We start from the raw sequence: 20,684 nt of genomic DNA, 5'->3' as shown, positions 1-20,684 counted from the left end.
ACAAGGAGGAATTAAAATGACATGAAAAAAAAAATTAAAAAAAAAAAATGACATGAGTGGCCACGTTTCTGGAATTCCATCATAAAGTTACATCCTGAGCAGTTGTTGACTCTCCTCCTTAGATGTCCCAGAAGCTTCAATGGCCGCCTCTCCCTGCTCAGCACTGAGTCAGCTCTGATCACGGAGGGAGTTGGTGAGCGCCACCAGCAAGTGGGCTTTGGAGCTGCCTTTGCTGTCCCCATCAGAGTGGGAGATGGGTGTCCCACCCAGAGTGACCACAGGGTCTGACACACTCTCTTGAGCCAAGCACCTTATTCTCCCTGGATCACTTCCTGTCTTATCAGGCTGGAGTGCTGCTTCAAGTCTATCCTCAGTCTCCCAGAATCTCCCTCTGCCTCGTTGCTGAGCTGGCGCAGGCCCAGTTGTCCACTCCCTTTAGACGAGGCTCTTTGACCTGTGACCCCCAGCCCCTTCTACCTTTTCACCCCCAAACAGCTAGTCCAGTACTCTGTCCCTTAGCAGCTCATTACTTATGCCCACATTCAAGCTTCCGCCTTTTCACCAGGCCCTTCTTCCCCCACCTCCTCCTTACAACCTTTCTTATAGAGGATGGTATCTGAGATGAAGCATATCTACATTTTTTTTGGCACAACAGCCCTATGAAATGAGTGTTCTAACTTGCATTTTATAAAAGAAGGAACTGAACTTCAGGTCAGGAGACATGCTCTCCAGATAAATGGTGTGACCAGAACTTGAACCCTGACAGACAGACTCCCAACCCCTCACTCTTTCACTACTCCGTGCTTCCTGGGGACAATGAGAGTGAGGTGACTGGCTTTTCACTTCGGCTTGGGATACACCCCGCTTTCAGGAAGCTGCTGGACCATGGTTGGCTGTGATACCTTTCTCCGGCTCTTTCTATGTTTACCTGAACAGAAGATGGAAAGAGCTTAGTTAATATCTGTTACATTAATGCATGAGATGTGCCACGAATGATGCCATGTTATCTCGGTGGAAACATCTGGTTTATGGATCATGAGGAAAAGGATTTATCAAACTTCACATGAGCTTACTCAAAAAATAATATTCTGCAAAGCCATCCATGCTTTGTGCTGATGGCGTTTTAAGTAGAACAAGAATTGTATTTTTGCAAGTGGTGCTGTAATTTGCAAACCAAGGGCTGCACTGGAAACCATCATTTCAAGGAAGATGTGCTTTAGCAGATTTGTTTTCCGCTAAAAGGAAACTGACCATGCCAGAGACACAAGAAAAGTTGGCCAGTGGAAGCATCTCTGTAATTGTGCCGGATTCAAGTTATTTCACTGCGGATGCTGGGACTAACCTGAGGAATATTGAGGAGGGTCGCAGTCGGTTTTTGTGGGGCTGGGAACTAGAGCAGGGAGTCCTTATCAAGAAAGCAAGAGCCAGATTGAAAAGAGCCTCAAGATCACAAAAGAGAGCCTGAGGATAAAATGCCAGGAGGAAGAGTCAGACAAACTCCAAACAGAGGTGAGCAGGGGGCAGAATGTGGGTAGAGACAGCTGTCAAGGGCGGAGGACAGAGTGAAGGGTTCGGAGTCAAGGGCGTGAGGCAGCTCAGTGCTCGTGAGGACAGAGTAGTTGTTCCTGAAGGAACATTAGCCAGCATCTGTGACCCACTCTCGTTCACTGGGGTTTTTAAAGTTACGGAAAGAAATGAGAAGGAGGGAAGGAGAGAGAGAAGCCAGATTCTAATTTCTCTCCAGCAAAGGAGAACTGAGGTTTGACGTGAGAGTCCTTGGCTCAAATCCGACCTTTATTAAATAATAATATTAATTATTATTTTAATTATAATAGAGAACATTTATTGGGCCTCTCCTTGGTTCCAGGTACTGTACAGGTGGTGTACCTACATCAGCTTTAATCCTTACAAAATCCCAGGAAGGTTTCATCATCCCAGTTTTTTTGGTAAAGAAATAAACCGTGGAGAGCTTAAACCCCTCATCCAAGGTTACACAGTGACAACTTCTGGCAGTCTCAGGATTTGAGTGCAGATCACCCTGACTCCAAATCTTATTTTTAAGAGCTGTGTGACCTTGAGCAATGCAGGTTCCTCATCTGTGACACAGCAAATAATAAAAATTCATGTTGTGGAAAGACTCAGAATAAACAAATCAAAATAAATAAAATAACTCCTACCTATCAGGATTGCCATCAGGATGAAATGAGTTGACAGGGGAAAGTGCTTTGTAAACTGCAATACACCATACAAATTTTATCATTATTATTATTTCAAAAAAATATGGTTGCTCCCATAAAATAAAACAGTCTGTGGCATATATTTATGACAACATGACTCAGAAACAATTTCCATTCTGATGGGTTGCCTCCCTATCATGTTATTAAAAGGTTAAGGAAAATGAACAATGGAGGATTAAGATTAGATCTTTCACACATGAAACCACAAAATCAATACAGCCCCTGTAATCCATCCGATGTTATGAAGAAATATACCAGAGGCACCTGGAAATGTCAACAGGTATTGACAAGGAATCTGGCAAGGCAGCCTTGGCCAAGGCTTGGCTGCCGCCTGCCTCACTCCAGCAGTGTCCTCGTGGCAAACAGAGACTCACACTCTAAGACGTGGAGCGGTGAGGGGGCTGAAGAGAGGGGCACTTTTCCTTCTTCCAAAGTTCTGCAGAATTTATGTTTCTGCAATTGGGTCAGAGCTGCCTGGAAAAAATGATAGCCTAAGTAGCTCCACGGGGAGCATGTGATTACACTTATCCGTGGCCAATATAAAGCCCATTTTTAAAAAACCTTCTGTGATTATCCCTATGCTATGATGGTCATTATCACTGTGGCTCTCATTCAGTATTTAGAGGGTGCCAACTCTTTCCTGGACACCTGTGTGATTGAGGCCAAAGCTGAAGACTCAAAGCAGCGAGTCCTCCTTGGAGGCTTTATTCTTCCTGCCCAGCTGGAAAGGGATGCCTGGAGATGTCAGAGCAAGACAGAGTTCTGGTGAGTGTTGTGGTTGGGCTTTTGGTCAAAAGCCCGAGATGTGGCTAAATGTAGGATTAAAGTCTGGCCCTAGGGTGCCCTAAGATAGAAGGACCTTTTGATTCACCTTCGTGGCACATGGGTCCACATCTGTGTGACCCTCCTGCCACAGTCCTAGACATTCTTTATACTTCATACCAAGTGCTATCCTCTCTACTTTATAGTGTAGAGGATCAGAGAAGCAAAGGAACTTGCCCAAAGTCACAGAGCTAGTAAGGATCAGAATTGAGATTCAAACTCAGCCCATTGTTCCTCCAGTGTCCACACTGCCCGCTCCTTGGCAACTCCCTCTCAAAAGTGTAAATCCTCAAAACAGAAGTAAGCACTGTGTCTGGGCTGTTGATGAAGGGCAGAACTGCCCTCTCACCAAAGAGAAAAGCAAATAGATGAACCCCAGGGTGGTGGAAGTAACAGGAAAAGGTACCAAAAAGGAGCGGAGGGTCACAGCAGACTGGAGAGGCCTGGGCTGATTCTAGAAGGTTTGGAGAGAAGCCTTGCCAGCAAGGCCTGCCTGGGGAGGACAGAGCAGACTCAGGGGGCCATTTAGTAGCCCACAGAACGCACTCACAGGCTGGCTTTCTTTCGGCCTCTGAGGACATAGGTTGTCAGATTTGGGGGTGGAAAAGAGCCACTCACTCTGCAAGCATCTGAACACAAGCCAGCCAGCAGCTAGCCTCTTTGGGTCCTTGTGCCCATTTCCAGGAGCCTGGCTCCAGCCGTCATCTGCTTTCTGGTCCCTAAAGAAATTCAAGTGACTCTGTCTGGAACACGGGACACACAGGCTTGCCCGTTCTCAGTGAGTCTGCCTGGATCTGAAATGCCCGGCTACCCTGTCCACAGGGAGTGTCTTACTGTGTGAGATGTGACTTTCCCAAGGACACACGCAGGTGGTATGCAGGTGGCATGAATGGGTCTCACACCCTGTTCTCTGGTGTGAACCCAGAACTTTCCCTCCCATTCTGTTCTGCCTCTTAGAAGAATCTCAAAGCCCAGGCCAGGTGCCAGGTGTCAGGCAGAACTCTACCTCTGGAAAAGGCCATCTCTCTGCCCCTTTTCATGCTTGTTCAAGGAAGTCCTTGGAGTTGAGAGTCAGGTCCAGACAGGGGAGGCCTGAGGACAGGAATAAACCTCCACACTTGATATAGAAGCTGAATAATAATGGCTAATGCTTATGAAGTGTATTCATCACGTGTCATGAACTGTTCTAAATATTTTATGTAATGTTAACTTGTTAACCTTCACAAGAGCCCTGTGAGGTGGGTACAATTAACCCCATTTTCCAGACAGGAAAACGGAAGGTAAGAAGCATAGCTAGTAAGTGCAGAAGTCCCCTGCTATAGACTGAATGTTTGTGTCCCCCCAAAATTCGTATGTTGAAACCTAATCCCCAATGCGATGGTATTTGGAGATGGAGCCTTTGGGAGGTGATTAGGTCATGAGGGCAGAGTCATCATAAATGGGATTAGTGCCCTTATAATAGAGACCCCAGAGAGCTCCCTCACCCCTTCTACTAGGTAAGGACACATGAAGTTGGAAAACGGCTGCCTATGAGCCAAGAAGGGGGCTCTCGCCAGACACTGAATCTGTTGGCACCGTGATCTTGGACTTCCAACCTCCAGAACTGTGAGAAATAAATGTCTGGTTGTTTATTAGCCACTCAGTCTGGTATTTTGTGAGAGCAGCCCAAATGGACAAAGACACCCACTTTTGCACCCTGCAGCAGGGCTACAGAGTCTGTGCATACCCACGGTCCCGTGTTACCCTCTCAGGAGACAGGGAATTTCTCCGTGTCTGGCTCATGTACAGAGACTGTGGTGTCAATTTCCAAGGTGAAGAGCGCCTCTGAGGAAGAGCGATGGCACGCTTTGACAAATGCAGTTATTCAGACGTGGGTCCAGAATCAATAGAATAGTATATTCAGGATAAATAGAAACTAGCGAACTAATATTTTGCATAAAAATCAAAACCATATTTAAATCCACATAAGACTCCTAAAATAACTTTGTTTGTACATCAAGCAATTTTTTAAAAAAATCTTTCTTGGGCTGATGAGTCAGTACGATTTAGATGCCCAGGTGATTCGGCCTTGACATTGACTCTGCTGTTTATCAACCCTGTGCAGGAGTCAGGCTTGCAAGGCCATGGCTTTCCTCCCCAGCACATGCTGCTGCAAGGTTGGGTACTGGCTGCACTTAGACAGACGTGAATGTTCCCTGTGCCAAGAGGGCTATCATTCTGGTTTTGCCCACTGTGGGAGCTACAATTCTCACATCAGTAGACAGATACAGGAGCCCATCCAAGTCAGGTATCCAGCTGGAGGGACATATACATTAGAACTTATGTAATTAACCATCAAGATAATATCAATAATGATATTGTTAAAGTTTCTTGAAATCTTGGTATACATGGTACTGTGCTAAGTGCCTTCACCAGCCTGAACAAAAAACTCAAGTAACTTGACCCAGGGCCACTCATCCAGTGAGTGGAAGAGGCAGGCTTTACAACCAGACATTCTGACCTCAGAGCCAGTTCTCTTAACATGTATGCAAGGTAAGCTAGTGTCATATGTCTGATTTATGACCCAGTTAAGCAGAAATATGTAGAATACACTATGGGGTCCTGATGTTGACATCTTCTTCAGCTAAGGGTATAGCCTCTGTCCCGGTTGGACCATGCCTCCTGCTTTGTTTTGCTTGTAAGGTCTGTTGATCCTCTTCTGAGTGTCCCTGCACTTCTCTGTCTCTGGATTGTGTCACTTCCATGTATCAGGAGTCTTTCAATCCTTTGGAGGAAGACCTTGGTCTTTACACCTGCCAATTCTCGAAGTCGGAGTTTCGCCTGTGAGTCTGGAGATGATGTTTCCCCCTGGTGGCGGGACAGTGGCATACCTATCTCTCTAATCAAAAACCTCTACCCCCCTCTGTGAGCCATATTTTCTAGAAGCAGTGGTTAAAGAAAGGTATTTGTAGACTCTTTTGGGGGAGAAAGAGGCTCTTCCTGATTAAGACTTACATTTAAAAACAACAACAACTTCATTAAACAATGCTACTTCCTGAATGTGGTAGCTGGTCTCCAAAGATGGTTCCCAATGAATCACACGCCTCCCTGTATTCACACCCTCGTGTTGCTCCCTCCCACAAGGGCTGGCCCTGTGACTCACTTTAACCAATAGAATGAGATAGAAGCAAGGTAGCACCAGTTCCAGGCTAAAGCCTTGGTCTGGCAGCTTCTTGGAGCCCTGAGCTGCCATGTCAGAAGCCCCTGTGGAGTGGCCACCTGAGAAAGAGTCCCCAAGGAGGACAGAGGCCCCGAGGAGGTCAGAGGCCCCAGTCCAGCCATCCCTGCCAATCCTGAGCTGTCCAACTTCCCAGCCAAGTCAACAAACATCTGAGTGGAGAAGCCACTTGGAATGTTCCAGTCCCAGCAGACATCATATGAAACAGAGATGGCCACTCCTGCTGGGCACTGTTCAAATTCTTGACCTTCAGAATTGTGAGTTATAATAAAATAATTGAGGTTTTAAGCCACTAAGTTTTGGAATGATTTTTTAAAAATTTATTTTATTGAAGTACAGTTGATTTACAATATTGTGTTAATTGCTGCTGCACAGCAAAGTGATTCAGTTATACATACATATATATATATATATATATATATATATATTCTTTTCCATTATGGTTTATCACAGGATATTGTATATAGTTGCCTGTGCTCTACAGTAAGACCTTGTTGTAATCCACTCTATATGTGATAGTTTGCATCTGCTAATCCCAAACTCCTACTCCATCCCTCCCCTACCCCCACTCCCTTGGCAACCACAAGTCTGTTCTCTGTGTCTGTGAGTCTATTTCTATAGGTAAGTTCATTTGTGTCATATTTTATATTCCACATATAAGTGATATTATACGGTTTTTGTCTTTCTCTTTCTGACTTACTTCACTTAGTATGGTAATTTCTAGGTCCATCCATGTTGCTGCAAATGGCATTATTTCATTCTTTTTATGGCTGAATAGTATTCCATTATATATATGTACCACATCTTCTTTATCCATTCATCTGTCAGTGGACATTTAGGTTTTCTTCATGTCTTGGATATTGTGAATAGTGCTGCGATGAACACTGGGGTGCATGTATCTTTTCGAATAATGGTTTTCTCTGGATATATGTCCAGGAGTGGGATTGCAGTATCATATGGCAACTCTATTTTTAGTTTTTTTGAGGAATCTCCATACTGTTTTCCATAGTGGCTGTACCAACTTACATTTCCACCAACAGCGTAGGAGGGTTCGTTGGGATGATTCTTTGTGGAAACACCAGATAACAGAAACTCTGGGTCATACAATGTAACATCAGTAATTGCATCATTAATTCAAAAATCTGACCATTCAACCACTTCACTCTTTGGTTTGGGGTTTCCAAGCACAGGTAAAGTTTCCCAGAGTTCCTTCCCTGCCCCAAGCCACCACCCTGATGACATCAGGAAAGTATATGATTCTACTCCTTAGCAGTTACTCAGGTCATCATTATAGATGTGTGCAATTACTCGAGTTTATTTCCTCTAGGAACCTGGGAGATCCATGTGGGCACGGAGCAAGGGTGATATTTACTGCTGCATCCCCCAGTTTAGCACAGGGCTCCCTGCACAGTAGACATCAAAAATATCTAAATATTTGAATGAATAAATACATTGGTGCAAAGTTCAGATTGGTATGAAGGTCAGAGTAGCTAAGGCAAAGATTGAGAAATGATTCATTTGCCAGGCTAAGTAAAGTTTGAACTTGATCCACTAGTGAGTGAATGAACAGATGAACAAAGTAGCTTAAATTTCACCATTTGCCACAGTTAATTCACAAAATCAATGTAACTACATAATCCACTGAGTCATTTCAAGTCCCCCAGGTAATTAGTTTCCTGGCACATTGCCAGGTGGAATCCCATTTCCCCTCCTTACACATTTCTAGCATTCCTGGAAATATCTGAAATAGAAAATGAGTACTCAATATTTTATTTTTAAGCAATTGCCTGTACTTTAATCTAAAAACATTTACAAAAACTTGTTGCTCTGGGTTGAACTCGAGATGTTTCACTGCCAATGCCAGTAATGTCAACAGGCTTTATGGGGTCAGTGAAATATCCTCAGAGTTTGGGAACCAAGAATGTGTTTAACAGAAAATATGATGTCCTATGCTCCAGTATTAAACATACAATTATGTATAGACTCTGAGAACCACTGGGTGACCTATGAATCATCCACCTTGCCCACGTGTGAATCCCGGACACACTGCTGCTTCACGATCTATGTCTAAAAGTTTTCTCCAGTTTAGGGACTGCATTAAAAGCATGATTTTCACCACTGTCATGGCCCACCTGTCTTCTAGTGTTTCTTCTTTACCTCTTCTTCTCACATATACTGTAGAGTCCTCTCTGATCAGCACTCTTGCCAATGACCAGGAGCCAAGCAGTGTGCCCTCTCCAGCCCCGAATCACTAGCATCAAATCCATTTGTACCTAGAGGGCTTTCCCAATCTTCCCAATTGCACTTGGCAAGTACATCCCAGATGATGGGAGCGGAGCCTGCACAGCTGCCTCTTCCCTCAGCACTCTGGCCAGCCCTCACCTTGGAGCCCACTGCTGGCCTCTCCCATCTACCTGGTCTTTACAGTGCTGACCACCCCCATCAGGGTTGATCCCCTATTCTTGGCGCACTTTTTACTCTGTTTTCCTGAACTGTCTGGCTTATGCCCAGTGTCCTATAGCTAGTCCTCTCTACTTGCAACCAGAGAGAAATAGGTATCTACCCTTTACAGACCATCTACAATAGAAGAAACAGAGCACCTATGTATTCCATAGAGAAACACACATCCATACTTATATACAGAGATATACATAGTTGAGGATGCAGAATTCAACACAAAAGACAAACCAAACCCTGGCATAGATAGGGAGCCTCCTCTGCTAAACAGATGCTGCTTTTCTGCCAGCACCAGAGCTGCGTCATAGACATTGGCTACTGAGATCACTGCTGTGAACCCATGACTCCTTTCCAAGGGATGCTTGCCAATTCCATGAAGTGGGGAATGGGAATTGTAGGAAGGAGGGTGTATTAGTTTAGGTAATGGTAGCCACAACAGAAAAACCCTGAAATCTCAGCAGCTCAACACAATAGAAATGTATTTCTTTTTTTTTAATGTGCATTTCTTTATTTTTAATTTTTATTTTTTAACTAAAATTGTTTTTAATTAAAAAAATTTTTATACAATTTTTAAAGGTTACTTTCCATTTATAGTTATAACAAAATATAGGCTATATTCCCCATGTTGTAGAATACATCCTTGAGCCTATCTTACACCTCCTACTCCCTGACCCCTGTATTGCCCCTTTGCACTTCCCTCTCCCCACTGGTAACCACTAGTTTGTTCTCTATATCTGTGAGTCTGCTTCTTTTTTGTTATATTCACTAGTTTGTTGTACATTTTAGATTCCACGTATAAGTGATAACATACAGTATTTATCTTTCTCTGTCTGATTTCTTTCACTGAGCATAATGCCCTCCAAGTCTATCCTTGTTGCTGTGAATGGCAAAATATCATTTCTTTTTTCATGGCTGAGTAGCATTCCATTGTATATAATCTCAATAGCTCAACACAATAAAAGTTTATTTCTTACTCAGGCATAGACTAGTCAACAGGGAGTGGGGAGGATTCTGCTTCACGCAGTCGTGCAGGAATCGAGGCTGCCAGAGGTTCCACCCTCTCCAGCACTGGCTTCCAAGGTCACCCTGGGTATCCACATTTGGCAGGCTGATGAGGGAAAGGAGTGTGGAGTGGCACAAGGGAGGGTAAAATGGCACGCATCACTTCTCCCTGTATTCCTCGTGACTTTGGTCATAGGGCCAAGTAGAATTGTGGGTGTGCTGGGAAATGTAGTGTAACTGACTGCCTCAGAGGAAGAGGATGGGGATCCATGAACAGCTATTCTCTTTTCCATGAAAAGATGGGACTCTTCATTCATTTTCCTGGCTATCGTTTTTTTTCCCCTTCTCATTTTTCTAGTTCATAATAGATCCATTTCCTTTTCTCCTGTGGGTTATTGTTTTGCCCACTAGTCCTCCAAAGATCTCGCTGCCCACTCAGTCCATGCACACTTCTTTCTGGCCCCATTTTGCACCACCCTGGTGATAGCACCCCCGCCGTGGATAAGGAGTTCCAATGTGCATCACCACCTCTGGTGATGCAGTTATCACAGCGGTCTGCTAAGGGCTCTTTTAAATCAGGTTCTCCAGGACTCAAGGACAAATCAACAGCAGAAACCTTGGAGACGAGGGGCTCACAGACACTGATTAGGACTCAAACAATAAGACGGGCATAACGCGTTCCCTCCGGGATCCAGGGAAGGTGAGCCTGGAAGACCAGGAACTCGACTTAAGAAAGACAAGCCTGGGCACATCAATCCACAGGACCAGGTAACCAAGAAGGAAACGTGAGCTGTATGGAGGGGGGCTGATCAGAACAGCTGCCAAGCTCAGCCCTGGGGACTTAATATACCTTACTTAACAGAGAACCATAGTCTCCGTCATAATAGCCCCACCTTTGTGCACAGCTGCGTTGTTTACAAAGCCCTTCACAAAGGGCTTCAATCAACAACAGGAGACACATATTACGTTTATGCCCTCCTTCTCCATCTGTGCCACCACTGCCCTAATTCAGGCCCTCATCATCTCTCGGCAGACTATTATAACAGCCTCCTAACCGTCTCTCTGCTCCAATTTGCCTCCCTCTAATCCATTCTCTACACTGCAGCCGAGTAATCTCTCTCACAAAGAAAGCTGTCCCCTTCCTTCCCTCCTGAAACCCATCAAGAGCTCCCCATTGCACTTAGGATAAAATCCATATCATTAGCCCTGCCCATCAGGCCCCTCCTGCCTGCCTCTCTGGTTTCATTTCTTTCCACTGCTCAAGCTGAACTCCAGACTCCAGCAACATTGAGTGGCTTTGGTTCCACACAAACCCTGTGCGATTTCTTACCTTTGCATCTTGATTTTTCTGGCCTCTCCCTGTACTGCCACGCGCCCTCCCTTTGGTGCTTGGTTTGCTACCTCCTCCTCACCCCTTAGGGGCCAGCTCAAGCATCACTTTTGAGAAATGTTTCTCAGTGACCACATGCACACGCACACACATGCACATTTGGCTACATCCAAACCATACTAATGCAAGTCTCCAGCACTGCACTCATCACATGGTACTGCCCTGATGTATTACTGTGTCTGTCCCTCTCACCAGGGTGTCAGCTCTAACAGGAAGGTCTATTACATATTCATCTTTATATCCAGGCAACTAGCATTGTACCTGGCATCTAGTAGTTCTCAATAAATGATTATTGAAGCATTAGTTCACAAGCCTACATTTGAAACTAGGGAAACCAGTGCTCGGAGGGCTTAAGGGATTTGTCCAGGATATAAACTAATAAATGAGAGAAATGAAATGCCAATCTAGGTCTGTCTGATGTCCCAAACACTTCAGGCTACTCCACACTGCCTTCAAAGAGACCACAGATAATTTTGTGAGATGAAAAAGTTCTATCTCTTAAAGGAATTCTTCCTTCTTATTTCATTTTGTTTTTACTTCTTTTGAATCTCAGATCCTTTTGAGAATCTGAGGAAGGCTATGGACTTTTTCTCCAGAAAAATGCACATACACACCAAATTTTGTATGTAAAAGAAGAGTGTGTTAGCCAGGATAGGGTAGCTGTTACTGCAGTAACATATAGACCACAAAATCTCAATGAAATAGCACAATTAAAGTTTAATTCTCACTCATAGAAAGTTCTTTATGGGTCAGCAGGGACTCTCCTCAACCAGTGTGTCAGGGTTGTAGGCTCCCTCCAGCATAAGACACTGTTATCTCAACACATGCTTTCAAATCACCAGGACAGAAAAAGAGAGAAATGGAGAAGGTACACAGGCTTTTAACTGCTTCACCATGAAAGTGGCATATGTCTGGGATAAATTGCAAAATGTCCACAAATTCCTTCCCATGTTGTATGCACACCCCTTTACAAAGTGACTGCTTTTCCTCCTATCAACAGGTATTATCTGTGTCTCTGTCTCTTGAATGTGGGCTTGGCCATTTCTCTGGCCAATGGGACATTAAGAAACCTACTGCAGTCAGAGGCTTTAAAAGCACTTGTGCATTGGAGTCTATGCTTTCTTGCTGCTCTTTGGAACCATGAGATCACCATGAAAAAACCTTAGTCTTTTTGGAGACAGGCAGCTTAGTTACCCCATCACGTTGGCCAATAGCCAGCACCCACAGACCGACAGAATAAATCCTCAAGCAGGTGAGTAAGGCCATTCTGTATCAGCCAGCCCCCTGCTGAACATCTTAGCTGGCTGAGGTTGCATGAGTGAACCCAGGCAAGACCAGCAGAACCGCCCAGCTTAGCCCAGACTTACTTGATGACCCAAAGAATTTTGAGCTAATAAATGACTATTATTTTAAGCTACTAAATTTGGGGATTATTTGTTATGCAGCAAAAGCTAACTACTACAAAAATAGGTACCAGAGTGCTGCTATAAGAAAAACCTGAAACGTGTAACATTGATTATGGAACTGGAGGCTAGAAAATTAGTTCTCAATGTCTGGAAGAACAACACTGTCAGTGGATCCATAGACCTAGAGCTATGAATTCCTACATATAATTTAAAAGCCTGAAGGCACATGATTGTTTTAAAAAACTCTTTCCTGGTCAGAGAAGAGAGCTATGGCCAGAGAATGGTGAGGTGTGATAATTGTGCTAGACCTTCGTCAGTCCTGGAAATTCCTAAGAGGAGGGTAAAGCCTTGAAATTACAAAAAGAAGAGGTTAGGAGTCAGAAAAAACTTGACTCTAGTCATAGATTTACTACTTAGCAACTATAGAACCAATTGTGGAACCTCATCTCAGAGGCATGGAAAACGATACTTCGTTTTTATTGTCAAGATCAAACAAGATGATATATGGGGAAAACTGTTAAATTGCTAAGAACTGTCCATGAAAAATATGTGTATTATCAGCACAGCCTGAGGCTGCCATCCTCCTGACATGACCTCAGGTGAGCGGCACCTAACGCCACCAGGGGGCGCTATGAGGTTGGAATTCCAGGAAACCCATCGGAGCCTGGAGTCAAACCCAGGAGAGTCAATTGGGAAGGCTTTCTTGAGAAAGTGACATTAATATGAAACATAAAGAATGAGTCATATTTAGCCACGTGGTACATATTCTGGGCAGAGAGAACAGCCTGGAGATGAGTGAGCACACGATTCATTCGTGTAACTGCCCTCTCTAAAATTTGTGGCTTCCTCCATGAGTCCCTTAGGTTTAGGAGGTGAAAAAACCCTATCTTGTAAGGATGTGGCTTCTCTTAAACGCAGGCAGACATGAGAAAGGACGTGGATCTTTCTTGAAATGCAATTTTCTGCTTGTTTACAAATGATTAACCACCACAATCAATTGTGTCAAAGTTCAGGTCACTGCATCCTTTGGGACAGCGATGAGAAAATGCCTTGTGCTTGGGATAATAATAACTGGAATGCACACAGGATGGCCTGAGAGCAGAACTTGTGTTCTGTGTTCTGGGCACAGTTAATGTGAAGGGTCTTCCGCCTTCTGTGGCTTTCCGTCCACCCCCTTGCTACTCTTCCTTATATGCACTCCCAACCGCAGCCCAGCTACTTCCGCAGACAGGTCAGGACGGGGAGCAGGCTGGCACTTCCAACCTGCATGAGAAAGTAAGTTAAGGGCTTAATGTTTTATATAGTCAAGCCTTAAAATAACCTTATGAAGTAGGTAATAATGAATTATGATGATCCCCATTTTCCAGATGAAAAAAACAGTCTCAGAGAAATTAGGTAGCTTTTCAAGGAAATCAAATCCAGGCTGTGTTCTTTCTACCAACCCACCCTCAAGTTGCCCGCTGCCTCTCCCCTCCGAGGCCGCTCACCAACACCTGCCAGATCAACAGAGACAAGATGGTTATCGACCATGTTCCTCCATCTCTTCATGGGCTGCAGATGAGTTTCGTAAATGCCAGGTCAGTGCAGTTTGTACTTTAACTTGTTGCTTCTAAGGAGTCGGTGATGGGGGTACATCTGAGAGCCCAGGCCATTTGTATATGGCCTTTGAGTTTGCACCAGGCCTCTTTTACACTGCACTTCTGTGCTCCTCACCAGAGGCAGGGTTGGTACCATCTCCAGGTTGGGATTCGGGGCTGACACTATGTCGGCAGTGGAACTGAAAATGTGAAGACACCCACCCCACATCTGGTCACAGGCAACCTGGGAGTCATTTCTAGGAATCATTTCTAGAGTTATCGAGGTGAACATTTGCTTGAATTATGCCATTTCAAGAGACCCTTAGGGTCACATTTTTCTTTCATCCAGTTTAATGGTGAGGCCACATCGAAACGACAGGGCAATCAGCGTGCTATTCAGAATGATGAAAAGATGAAGGGAAAGCACTTTTCCAAGCTCAAATAAAACAAGTCAGACCCACCCTACATGAGTGCTACCTGCCTTTGCTGTGCTCACCCCTAAGGAAAGTCCCCTGACTTTGAACTTGGGAGAGGTGATAGGTGAAGGGTGAAGGTGTTTGAGTTTTTTCCATGTGCTACTATCACCGTGGCTCTCAGGGTTATCAGCAAATACTGGAGACAAAAGTTAAATCTGATACCAATCGTCTACTATACTTCACTTCCCAACAAGGTCAGGGCAGCCATCTATTTCTCCCTAAATATAATAAAGTCCTACCAAAGTTATACAATAAGAACAACACGTATTTGGTTAATTAGCCTCATACAGTTATCATTTTTATAATGCCTATTTGTGAAACATTTTCGCACTTAGCATCTCATCTGAACCCTCCTGACCCTAAGTGATAGGTAGGCAGAGCCCTCCCAGTTTATATACATATGAGGAAACAGAATCAAAGAGAGTCAATAAAAATGTCAACTCAAAAAAAAAAAAAAATGTCATCTCACTTATAGAGAGAGAACATAGTATGTGCCAGCACGGTTCAAAGTGCTTTAAATATTTCAATTTATCTAATATTCACCACAATCCTGTGAGGTGGGTACTATTATTATCCCTGTTTTGTAGATGAAGAAATTTGGGCCCAGAGAGGTTAATAATTTGCCCTGGGTCCACAGCTGGTGAAAGATACAGAGAGAATTTGAACTCAGGTAGATGGGCTCTAGAGCTCTACAGCCTCTTACTGACTTGCTCAAAATCACGTAGCTAGAAAGAGGCAAACTGGAATTCAAAGCCTGGCCTGTCTGACTCCAGACCCTGTATTTACTGAGTAACAATAGCTCACATGTCTGAGTGCCCAGCACGGGGCTGTTCTAAGCACTTTATTTGTATGCACTTATTTAATCCTCACCACTTTCCAAGTGAGGAAACTGAGGCATAGAAGTAAAGTGACTTGCCCAAGGTCCCAAAGCTGTGGCAGAGAAAGGATTTGAACCCAGGCAGTCCGGACCTGGAGCCCAGTACTTATTGCCTCACTAACCGTCTGTCCTCTCAGCTGCTTACCCCAGAGTCTGTTATACATGAATAAAAACCAAGCTGCAGCATATTTTTCCATCATTCTCATTGGTTTCTGGAGTCACAGATAAGCCTTCTGTCCGTGCAAAGTCTAAGGCATTTCTGGTTACTGGTGGCTTTCTGTTTACTTTGCCCAACTGTTTGCTCTCTGGGGACAGAAGCTGACAGTAGCACTCCCTGTGCAGGCTCTTCATGGATCCAGGAGCCTCAGTCAGATCTCCTGTCACATAGAGAAGATGAAGACATCCAGGGTGTGGGCTTGGAGGGCACCGGCAGAGCTGTTTCTTCTCTGTGCTGCCCTGGCATGTCTCAGTTTGCCGGGTTCCAGGTAAGTGACGGTTCCGAATGACTCCCTGATCAATAATATGACGGGGAATATAAAGCCACATCATAGTGACCCTCTCCTTGTCACATGCCTATTAAATAAGGAACATCTCCTGAAGCAATTTGTATGCGTCTGATAAAATAATATCAACAACTCTTCAGATTGTTGTGGAACCCAGCGACCGACTTCAACAAAAGTTCTTGTAGGAAACTGACATGTTTAAATGTATTTTGTCATGCTGAGAATACTTGTTCTGTATTCTGAACAAAGCCTTGGCATGATTCTTTATGCAAAAGGGTTGTTATGTATGGGGAAAAAAGCCAATTCATAACAATGATTTTAACATGAAAGTGACCTACCCTACCTGCTCATCAACCTAAACGCTTTGTTCTCAGGCTCTCGCACTCTCTCTCTCTCTCTTTCTCTCTCTCTCTCTCTCTCTCTCTCTCTCTCTCTCTCTCTCTCTCGTTCTCGCTCTCCCTCTCTCTTTCTCACACATACACGCACACATTCCAGATGTTCACAGCAGTTAAATGCTAGCTAATTTATTTCATAATTTTGGGGGGTATTTGTTAATAGGGTGCAAAACAGGCTAAAAAAAAAATATCTGAGTTGAAAGCTCAAACTTAATCTGAGTGAAAGTTCAAACTTGGGCTCCACTGAAAGAAGCACCAGTGACATGGCAATTGGGGGATCCTTCTGGTACAGGAGAAGCCGCTACCATCAGAGGGTAAAGCTGTCAGCTGTCCTAGGCTCCTTGTGAGCCATCCCGTGGGAGGAAGGACTGTTAATGCCATTCCTCTTACTCATCCCATAAGAGCTGTGTGCGCACAGTCTCCCATGGGAGGAGCACCTGTTACCCGTTGTACGCACCCCCTGGTGTCAGCTCTGCTGAGGACTCAGCCCCCACTGGGCACCACCCTGAGACTAGGGTGATGAGTGTTCACTACCCATTGGGCACTCAATGAATAATAGGTATTATGATTATCAAGACTCTCAACTTGGCCCTGAGAAGAACAAAGAAGCCAAGGCCTTCCTTGTGTGTCCTATGTGTCCATCAGGATCCAAGGAAATGTGTCTGGAATGGAGGGTTTAAAGGGATCATAGCCACCCTACATATGGACCCCTATGTGAGGCCCCTTGTTAGGCTCTGAGGCTACAGAAGTGAATAGCACACAAAGGGCTCATGTTCTCATGGAGAAAACCAACATGTGAGCACATATTATGTGTGCTGTTGCAATAAATAGCACAGGGGCAGGTGGGAAACAAGAGAGCGAGTGATTGGCTTTACTGGAGATGGAATCTGGCAAGGCTTCTGGAAGAGAGGATGCTTGAGCTGAATCTTTACATAGGAATAGGTATTTGCCAAATGGCCAAGGAGGTGAAGGGTGTTCCAGGCAGAGGAAGCGGCATAGACAAGGGCACGGAGATGAGAGAGCCTGGCTTGTTCCTGAAGCCACACATCTGCTTCAGTAAGCCTCGAGCACAGGTCAAAGTGGGGAGCTGCCAGAGATGGGACCAAGGAAGAGTCAGCAGGAGACAGATCCTGGGTGGAGCTGGGGCGGGGGGGGGGGGGTGCCCATACACCAGCTAAGGAGCTTGAACCTTATCCTCTAGGCAGTGGGGAGCCATGGAAGGGTTTTAAGCAAAGGATTGATCGACACAGTCAGATTTATGTATTAGGAAGTTCACCCAGAGGTAGGAAGTGGAGATGTGAGTGGGTGAGTATAGACAACAGGCTGGGAAACCTTGCTTAATCATCCAGCAATGTCATGAGATGGGGTGTTATCCTTACTCACTATGTAGAAGAGCAAACGGGTCCTCAGAGAAGAGGAGAGATTCATTCACATCTCATGAGTCTCAAACCCTTACCTGAATCCAGGTTTAGTGCTCTGGGCTCTGCCCACGATCCCATGGAGCAGTCTTGAACGTGGCATGTGTTTGAATTCCATACACGAAGTGGAGGAATAGCCTTCAGTTCTGCAACAGGAAATGCTGAGACCTCCTTTGTACCAGCTAAGAAAGGTTTCTGTTTTTAGTTACTCTTGTAATCAAGTCAAATGAAATACTCATGGGGCTTCCCTGGTGGCGCAGTGGTTGGGAGTCTGCCTGCCAATGCAGGGGACACGGGTTCGAGCCCTGGTCTGGGAGGATCCCACATGCCGCGGAGCAACTAGGCCCGTGAGCCACAATTACTGAGCCTGCGCGTCTGGAGCCTGTGCTCCGCAATGGGAGAGGCCGTGATAGTGAGAGGCCCGCGCAGTGCGATGAAGAGTGGCCCCCACTTGCCGCAACTGGAGAAAGCCCTCGCACAGAAACGAAGACCCAACACAGCCATAAATAAATAAATAAATAAATAAATAATTTTAAAAAAAGAGTCTCTTCCATACAAGGAATCACTTGAGGCTGCTATCAGTCAAGATGGAGATGTTGAATTATTAAAAAAAAAAAAAAAAAATGAAATACTCATTATGTCATCTTAAGACTTATGTTTGCTTATTGCCACTCTGTGCCAGGCACTTAGGTATATTAAGTCTAATTCTCAAAGCTATTTGAGATAAGTGCTATTGTTTATAGTTTACAGAGAGGGAAACTGAGATTTGGAGAGATAACTATCTCTAGGCTCCTCACTTAGTATATCGATATAACAGAATATGGATTCATATCTGTTTTTTTCTGGTTCCAGAGCCCCTGTATGTCCCTGTGTCTTTCTGCCTCTTGCTAATGCATTATCTCTTCTCCACCTGCACTGTGGATCTGATGTGCTGGACTCCCAGGCCATTTCTCTGTCCCTGGACCACACATTTGCTGCCTTGAGAGTTTGCTTTAAATTTCATGTCTACAATAGCAAATGACACAGAGAAGAGAAATTGAAAATCCACCACCCAGAAGATGCCCCTTCCAGAAAAGAGGAAGGATGCTATTTGCAAAGGATGCAGCTGCCTAACAAATTGTGTGTGACAAGAAAGTTGTTGTGTCAGGGCATTTCTTCAGAAAGCCAAAATATATTGATGCACCCCGTCTAGGTAAGCTTATGGCTCGCAATTTACTGCTGACCTAATCCTGCCGTACGCGATGGATCCATCTTTATTTGATCAGAGACTCCTGTTAGAAAGAGAGTAGGAGACAGGGACCAAGTGAAATATGTCCTTCTGCTGGCAGCTGCCTTCCATGCACCTCGAGGAATGGCGGGTACCTCCTTGCCAGTCCTTACGTAGAGGATATGTTCCAAGGACTTGTAGAAGGGTGTTTGCTGTAGCATTGTTTGCAATTGCAAAACATGAAAAAAATGTATAAACATCCTTCAAAAAGAAAAAGAATAAGTTGAATGCAGTGTATGTCTTAAGATGGAACATGTAGATAAAAGGAAGGAACAAGACCTCTTTATGAATCAACATGGATAGGCCAGAAATACAATGTTGATTGACAAAAGCAAGTTTTAGAATACTATGTCCAGTATGAGTGCAGCTCACAAAAGCAACGCTATGTATTGTGTCTATATGTATGTATGTAAACATTTAAAAAGCTGGAAGGATATACTCCAAATTCATGACAGTAGTATCCTCTGAAGAAGAGAGGAAAGTGAACTGGGGCTGGTGTAAACCACAGATGTCAAATTTATAAGGTTATTTTTTATTAAAAAAAAAAAAGACTTGAAGGAAGTGTACCAAAGTGTTAACAATTGCCAATCCTGTGTTGTGATTACCTGAGTATTTATTATTTTGTTTTCTGTACTTCTCTGGGCATGTTTAATTTTTCAACATTAAAAATACACAGAGGATCTTGAATGACAGAAGTCAAGGCAGTTGGTCGGAACGTCCATCTGGTTCATCTCTGTAAATTCACAGCGTGAAGGCACGTGTTATAATAACCATACATAGAGGTCCTGACTGCCCCTGTCCTCTCTTGGGTCCATGCTAGTCCCAGGAATTAAAGATGCAATTTAATGCTAGCCTTGCTTTCAGATTTGCATTTTATAGTACTAATAAACCACACACATTTATCCAATGTAATTTACAAACATGCTGTTTATTCAGCTGATTACCTCATTGTACTGCCACCTCCATAATGAAAAGAGATCTGGTGGTTGTAACCACTTTTTACCAAGTTCCTTCTGTAAGTGATCATCTTGCCCATCAACAGGCTTTCACATCTCAGAGGGGAAAATAATCGTGATTCTTAATAGCGTGTGTGCACATTACTTATCTACTCAGTCTCCACTGTGGCCTGAATTGGGTGGAAAGTTGCTAAAAAGACAATGTAACTATTTCTTAGTGGCAACAGAAAGAGGATACCCTGCAGAGCTGTCAAATACCTACTCAGGAGAAGACAAATCACAGGCAATATTGTTTTGTCAAACCTGGGCAGATTAGTAGATGAGAGCACATTCTGAAGCCCCGCCCCCCCCCCCCCCCCGCCCCCGCCAATGCTGGGCAGCATTCTACCTCAAGTAACCATTTTAAAGACTCCATCTGTGGTTCCCACTAGTCTTTGACCTTTCATTAAAGATCCAGCTTTACTAGGCAATTGATTTTTGGTGGTCTCTGGGGTGGTCATGGAGATAGATTTCACTGTAGTTAATACTATCCTCTTTTTCAGGACTCTTGCCAAGTGAGAATGTATATTGTTAGTGACCTTGTCTGGAGTGATATGTTAAAATTCTGAGACAGTGGAAACGATGTGATGCTCCGCCCAATGACTGAATCTTGGACACAGGGATGCAAGAGGCCTTGCATGGAGG

The 20,684-nt window shown here is 44.3% G+C and overlaps 1 protein-coding gene across 1 annotated transcript in view; it reads left to right on the top strand.

The window, feature by feature from the left end:
* The first annotated feature begins 15,854 nt into the window (after positions 1 to 15,854).
* Positions 15,855 to 20,684, top strand: part of C8B (complement C8 beta chain) — a 40,084-nt gene continuing 35,254 nt past the window's right edge. Inside the window, exon 1 of the mRNA XM_059898777.1 lies at positions 15,855 to 15,946. Coding sequence (XP_059754760.1) covers positions 15,855 to 15,946 — 92 coding nt within the window. The remainder of the gene's footprint in view (positions 15,947 to 20,684) is intronic.

This window comes from Balaenoptera ricei, chromosome 1, assembly GCF_028023285.1.
Source record: "Balaenoptera ricei isolate mBalRic1 chromosome 1, mBalRic1.hap2, whole genome shotgun sequence".
Classification (NCBI taxonomy): Eukaryota; Metazoa; Chordata; class Mammalia; order Artiodactyla; family Balaenopteridae; genus Balaenoptera; species Balaenoptera ricei.
The sequence above is the reverse complement of the archived record's forward strand: the minus strand, read 5'-3'. Positions and strand labels throughout refer to the sequence as shown.